This window comes from Astatotilapia calliptera, chromosome 16 (assembly GCF_964374335.1).
Source record: "Astatotilapia calliptera chromosome 16, fAstCal68.1, whole genome shotgun sequence".
Taxonomy (NCBI): domain Eukaryota; kingdom Metazoa; phylum Chordata; class Actinopteri; order Cichliformes; family Cichlidae; genus Astatotilapia; species Astatotilapia calliptera.
The window spans coordinates 16396219-16403416 of NC_137437.1; the positions used below are offsets into that span (position 1 = coordinate 16396219).

At 41.5% G+C, this 7198-nt stretch overlaps 1 protein-coding gene across 1 annotated transcript; it reads left to right on the plus strand.

Annotated features, from left to right (window-relative positions):
- Window positions 1-569: 569 nt before the first annotated feature.
- LOC113008058 (gastrin-releasing peptide receptor-like) lies at window positions 570-5519 on the plus strand. The gene is made up of 3 exons (XM_026145197.2): window positions 570-1003; window positions 2474-2825; window positions 5054-5519. Exons 1-3 carry the CDS (start codon window positions 585-587, stop codon window positions 5366-5368), a joined length of 1086 nt encoding a protein of 361 aa, XP_026000982.1. The 5' UTR covers window positions 570-584; the 3' UTR covers window positions 5369-5519.
- The last annotated feature ends 1679 nt before the right edge of the window (window positions 5520-7198 follow it).

Here is a 7198-nt window from a genome sequence, read left to right on the forward strand (position 1 = left end):
TCAATAAAGATCATTTATGCTGAGTACAAAATGGCGAAATATTGTGTAGCTGAGCTACATAATTCATTTTCCTTTTACAAGTGCTGTCCAACCTAACGTTTTTAATAGCTTCATATTGAATTCCACAGCACATCCAATAGAAGTCAATTGTTAACCAGTATGATTAGAAAAAATAAACTTGATGGCATATGTGAAATCTCTTTATGTTGATGTTAAGTCGTGAGTTATACTGATCTTTAAGGCATCTTGATATCATTCTGTTACCAAATGCGCAGCGTAACCTCAATTTTACGCACTCCTTTGGTGTCAGCCTTCACTGAAAGGCTGATTCCTTCATATCAATCATATTCTTGGATTCCTACTTAGAAAGCATGTGTATGTAAACATGTAAATAGCCCTCCCAGCCTCTGAGTGAGGAATATGTTGATTTTAAGTGCCTTTAACACAAGTGTTCTGTCAGATCACACTATACCCACCATTCTTTAAGCCTGTGACGCACGCGTGAGCAGGGAGGTATCGTTTATAAAAGCAGCCAACAAAGGCATGATTATTAGGACTGAAATAGTAGACTGAAGACCACCGATATGTCGCTGGAGGAGTCGTTCTTGTTAACCCCAGAGGACAGCACACTTCTGCTCCTGAATGTTTCCAGGGTATTTTGGGAGTCCGCAGGAGAGCAGCAGCACCACTTCAGCATCTGGCTCCCTGGTATCGGCATCGCTGCTATCTACGGGATCATCATCATCGTGGGGCTGATTGGAAATGTCACTTTAATGAAGACGTGTCTGTTGGTGAGGTCCATGCGGACGGTGCCCAACTTATTCCTATCCAGTCTGGCTCTGGGGGACCTGCTGCTACTGGTGACCTGCGCGCCGGTGGACGCCAGCCGGTACTTGGTGGACGAGTGGCTCTTCGGCCGCGTCGGATGCAAACTGATCCCTTTCATCCAGCTCACCTCTGTGGGAGTCTCCGTGTTCACTCTCACTGCTCTCTCCGCTGACCGGTACTTGTCACACAGCCAGTCTGAGCTACTATAACTCTTTGTGCTGTTGTGTTAACGGCAGGATAATATGTTTACAAATGATGGAGGGAAATGCGCTTTTACGCATGGCTCCAGCATCGTAGACACAAGATGTAGAAAGTCTAATTTTAAAACAGTCAAATTGCTTCCAAAAAAATATTTTGATTATTTGACTGTTTGTGTAGTTCAGTTAACTCCTCTTTGTAAATAGCTCTTAGAATCAGTGCCAGGCAGATGTTTTTTTTTTCTCTCGATTTATGTTTTAAAATGCTGCAGGAATTTTATAAATAACAATTTGTTTAATAAATGAAAACAGTATATGGTTTAACATATTTGAAAAAACAAATCTATATTTAGAAAGCAACCTGAGCTAATCTCTATTAATCTCACGCTCAGTGTTCATATTTTCCCACATGCAACAACAAGCATGCACCACTGCAGTGTCTCTGAATCCTCTGGGTTAAATGAAGAATCGGTTCTGTTGGTTTAAATGAGATTTTAGAGGAACCCGATAAACATCAGGCTCTTGTTGGAATACTAAGTGCGCTATTATTTGTATAGATTGATTAAATATAAATAAAGCTTCACACTTGGGGGCCCGTACCCCTGCACAGAGTCAGAGGCGAAAAAGAAAAAAGAATGATCTGAGCAGAAAAATGGAAAAATATCTGTCTGTCAGACTCTTCTCAGATCTTTGAGAATTAAACAATGACTTTGTTGCCCCAGAAAATCATGAATTCAGTACAAAGAAAACATTTTCTTGTTGGTTAAACCAATCATTAAAAAATATTATTTCATTCTCCTGTCGTTGCCAAAAGGGTTTACTTTGTTTGGTTTTTTTGTTTGGTTTTTTTGTTTGTTTTTTTGTTGTTGTTTTTTGAGATATTGACTTCACACGTGCATAGATGAGTCCACGTCCGAGGATTATTAGTCACTGTGCTGAACTAAGATCAAAAACGGGTTCCGGGTGAAAATTGAAGTGAAGCAAATGTCTGAAAATATGTCGAGGACGCTTTTAGTTTCCAGTGTGTTTAATTATCCTGCAAATTTAATAAAGACACAGGAAGATCGTGACAGTTAATCAAGCTGATTGCAGCGTAGCCATCAAAGTGTTTTTCTGTTTGTTCACTGCTTTGCTGCTATTAAGATATCTTGTAGGAAAACACTGAGCCACAGTTGGAGTATTTAACACCAGCTGTAATTAGCATTCTGACTTCCGCCACAGGAGCTTTTCTCATCTTCTGCTTCCTTTCATTCAAAGCCTGCTTTAATTTTCTCTGCCACAGAGAGATAATTTGGTTTGATTAGAAAAAAATCAACCGTGCCTGCTGTTAAAAATCAGCCATGAGATAATCGTTTCTCTTTTTTTTTTGTGGTTGTTTTTGATTGCATGCGTAATGAAGAAACTGCACTGAGCTCGTCTTCATTCACAAATGCTGTTTCTTCCTCTAGGTACAAGGCTATCGTCAAACCGCTGGACATCAACAAGTCCAGTGCTGCTCTGAGCATCGGTTTACGCGCAGGGATGATCTGGCTGCTCTCGGTGACTCTGGCTGTGCCCGAAGCCGTCTTCTCCGACCTGCACACCTTCACCACCAGCCACACCAATGAGACGTTTGTGACCTGCGCCCCTTACCCTCACGCGGGGGAGCTCCACCCGAAGATCCACTCCACCGCCTCATTCCTCATCTTCTACATCATGCCCCTCTTCATCATATCTGTCTACTACTGCTTCATCGCTCGCAGTCTGGTCAGAAGCTCCGCGGACATCCCCGCCGAGGGACACCTGCACTTTCAGAAGCAGGTCAGACCCCGAGCTCTTCTTATTCTGCTCTGAAATGCAGAATAGATTCATCTTTTTGCTGTTTTTTATTTTCTTTTTGAGGATCATTCTGTTCTGATCTGAGAAGATTAGACATGGGACTCACAGGGCTTCACACAATTAATTAGCTTACCACTGGGTGCAGGGGTAACAGCTGTATCCAAAGTCTTAATTCACTTTAATTGGCACATTTTATCCAGATTAACATCTTCAGGAGCTGGAGCATTTGTTGCTGGGACCCTACTGATCCCCACTGTCCATTAAAGTTTCATTCCTACTCCAAAAACCCAGAAACTAACCTGCACTGGGAGCCCAAGGATCAGTCAGAGGTCAGTTAGTTGGCTGAAAGGCGATTAGAGGTGGACTAATTTGTCTTTATTTCAAAGCCAACAGAGACAAAGAGAAAGAAACTGTGGACATGATTCACACTAACCATCAGGTCATCTTACTCGTCTATCATAATACTCCGAATTCTCAAATTTGTCAGATACTGAACCACATCTCTGAGTTTGCTGAGCACTGTGAAGATGTTAAACTGGGTCTCAGTGAATGAAGGACATTTTTCACTCAATGCACTAAAATCAAACAGTTATTAAAGAAAAAATTAGGATGTGCTGATAATGAAAGTAATTGCTGGCCACTGTCTGAAAACACATTGTTGGGGTTTTGTGTGTGTGTGTGTGTGTGTGTGTGGGGGGGGGGGGTTAAGGTTTTTTCTTCTTTTACTCATCTGGTTGCCTGGTAACGTCTCCCAGTAAAGGAGTCCCTGAACCCCTGATTAACTGCAAATTATAGTTGAAAATTAAGGTTTAGTGCAAATTTAGAAAAAGAAAAAGAAATTCACTTTTTTATCTGCCAAAGTGAAAACTTCCCTTCAGTTCACAAAAACACAAACACAACCTTGGACTGTAGACTTTTATGTCTAATGAGGCCTTTGTAATGGTGTTACACACTGGGTTAATTGCTTAGTAAAGTCCTGTTTTGAAGCTTCAATTTAAAAGTTCTGGCCTTTGCCATCCTAGTTTTGTGAAACCAAGTGTGACAACTTCACATTCATGATCCATTTATGCTACAGTGACTGTGTCCAATATTCATATGTATTTGCGTACATAGAGCCTATTCAGAGGGTTTTCAACCAACGCAAATGTACTCAAAAATCCCAAATGTTGCTCAGCATGGATGATGCTGTGATTAGTCAACATATCGGGGTGACAGGGATGGGAGCAACAGCAGAGTTCACCAGAAATGTGAACAAAATTTTTTTTTTCTATTCAGGCTTGTGTTGATCCAGTTCTTACTCTACCAGGGTGCTGCAGTCTATCCCTGATACTATAGGGCGAGGGGCGGGGTACACCCTGGACAGATCACCGGCCTGAGAGACAGACAACCATTCACTCTCACATTCACTCTTATGAGCAATTTAGAATCACCAAGTAAACCAACCTCACTAACTGCATGTCTTTGGACTGTGAGAGGAAGCAGGAGTACCTGTGAGAACCCACGCAGACACAGGGATAAACTGTGTCTCATGTCTGCGTGGGTTCTCCCCACTCCACACAGAAAGGTCCCGACCAGATGGTGGATTCAAACCCAGGACCGTCTTGCTGTGATGCAGTCAAACAAAATACAGCATGAAAAACAGAAACAGAGGCAGGAGTGAACACTTTGTCTTTCACTCTTCTCCTCAGCCGACTGATGGACCAGCAGCAGCACAACCTGGAGTATCTACAGACCAGCTGCACCACATATTTCTGACACTGTGCCCATATGACAACATACAGTTTCTGCATGTAGACAGGCCACGCACATACTGCGAATGTGATAGCTTCACTGAACAATAATTTCTCCACAAGTCAAACTGTTAATGCCAAATGATTCTCTACAGCACACCTTGCTTTATTGCTTCTTTTACTCTAAATTAGATCCTCATTTATAAAGTATATATCATGAAAGACTCAAAAACACCTTAAACAAGCGACTGAGGCCAAAACTTTATCAGGAAAGTGTTCACCGAGGTTATAATTTCAGGGCAAAGTTAGGTAATCTCCTCACAGACTTCTATACAGGCAAACTTCTCTTTTAAACCAGAGGAGTCGCCCCCTGCTGGCCATTGCATAGAATCATTTGGCTCTACTTTTCAGACCTAAAGCTCCACCCATCCATCCATTTGATGCAGAACTTACTGTCTCCTCTCTCTCCTCTCCTGTCAGATCAGGTCCAGGAAGCGTCTGGCTAAAACTGTGCTTGTGTTTGTCGGCTTGTTTGCGTTCTGCTGGCTCCCGAGTCATGTGATCTACCTGTACCGCTCCTACCACTACAACCAGGTGGACACGTCGCTGGGCCACTTCGTCGCCAGCGTGTGCGCTCGCATCTTGGCCTTCACCAACTCCTGTGTGAACCCATTTGCTCTGTACCTGATGAGCAAACGCTTCAGGAAACACTTCAAAAAGCAGCTTCTGTGCTGCTCCGCTCCCACAGAGCTGCGCAGCCAGAGCAGCAGGAGCACAAATGTAACGACCGTCTGAACCAATCGGTGTTCATGAACTTCACGCCCATGCTTTGGCAGGATTTGAGCCACTTTTAAGTTCAGTAACATGATAGAAAATTATTATATCATAATAGTACCTGAATTTAATGAATTAAAGATCCTCTGAGGTCTAAGTTGTCGTGATGACCCCAAACCAAAGTCTGAACAGTCAGAATATGTAATTTTGGTTCTTCATACATTGTTCTCCCAATTCTAGACAATCAGAAAACAAAGAACACATTTAAAACTTTTCAAGTTTCAAAACTTTGAAAACTTTTGTTTTGGCCTTACATGTGGTCAGGGTTTCCAAAATGTAACTGTATAAATCATATCTGTTAAAATACAAGCAGATGTTATGGATAAACTAAAACCACTGCTTAGTGTTGCAGGCTGTGCCTGCCATATGTTACTGTATGAGGAAATGTATGATGAGTTGATCTCAGCGCTGCACAAAAATAGAAAGGCAAAAAAAAAAACATACACTCACGAGCAACTTTGTTATGTACACCATACTAGTACTGAGTTAAACCAAGTTTGATGGAAAAAGATACTAGTAAGAATTTTCAGAGATTTCTCTTCACAATGATACAACAACATCACAGAGTTGCTGCAGATCAGGTGCACATCCATGATGTTCTAACACATCCCAAAGCTGCTGGATTAAGATCTGGTGACTGTGGAGGCCATGTGAGTACCGTGATCTCATTGTCATGTTCAAGAAAACACCTGAGATGATCTGAGCTTTGTGACATGGTGTGCTATCCTGCTGGAAGCAGCCATCAGTGATAGATACATGGTGTCATAATAGGATGGACATGTTAAGCAACAATACTCAGGTAGGCTTGAGTGTTTAAATGATGCCCTGGTGGTTTTAAGGGAAAAATCGCCCACGCCATTAAACCACCAGCAGCCTGAACAATTGATACAACACAGGATGCATTCTTATGCTCATGTTTATGCCAATTTCTGATCCTACTAGTCAAAGGGTCCAGCAGAAATTAGAACCCATTGAACCAGCCTCAGTTTCCTGTCCTTAGCTGACAGGAGTGGCACCTAGTGTGGTCTTCTGCTGCTGTAGCCTATCCAGAGATGCTCTTCTGCAGACCTGGGCTGTAATGAGTTATTTGAATTAATAATGCCTTCCTATTAACTTAAATGAGCCTGACTATTCTCCTTTGACCCCTGAAATCAATAAGACATTTTCACCCAGAGAACTGCAGCTCGTTGGATATTTTTTATTTTTCAGACCATTCTCTGTAAACCCTTAAGAGAGTTTAATGGGAATAAATCCAAGGAGATCAGCATTTTTTGAAACAAACAATATCACGTTCAAAGTCACTTAAATCACATCTCTTCCACATTGAGATGCTCGGTTTGAACTTAAGGAGGTCGTCTTGATCATATCTACATCCCTAAATGCATCGAGTCACTTCCATGTGATGGGCTAATTAGATATTTGTGAACCCTTAATAAGGTGGTCAATGAGTGCATTTGAATATGAACATCTGTCAACCTATAATATAAAAAAGTTATATGAAGTCTTCTTTAAAAACATGATGCAGATGTTTATCTCAAATCTTTGCAGATGTAAAACCACAAACCATGCGAAATAAAACTGGGCGTTGTTGTATATTGTATAGTTTTCTGTTGCATTAAATGACGTGTTCCACTCCCACTTGCGTTGTGAACCATGCATGAAATGGCTCAATATTTATTTTGTTGTTTGTTTATATCTACAGTATGCCATTTTTAAGGAAAAATGTCAGCGGAGGAGCGATCGCCTGTGACATTTGAAAGTTCATAAGCTGTAAAAATCTTCAAGCTGAAC

Excerpts from the sequence above, each read along its gene's own strand:
- LOC113008058 (XM_026145197.2), top strand. The coding sequence starts at position 585 with ATGTCGCTGGAGGAGTCGTTCTTGTTAACCCCAGAGGACAGCACACTT. Across the intron at positions 1,004-2,473 it reads ACTGCTCTCTCCGCTGACCG|GTACAAGGCTATCGTCAAAC; the intron begins GTACTTGTCACA and ends TTCTTCCTCTAG. Across the intron at positions 2,826-5,053 it reads ACCTGCACTTTCAGAAGCAG|ATCAGGTCCAGGAAGCGTCT; the intron begins GTCAGACCCCGA and ends CTCTCCTGTCAG.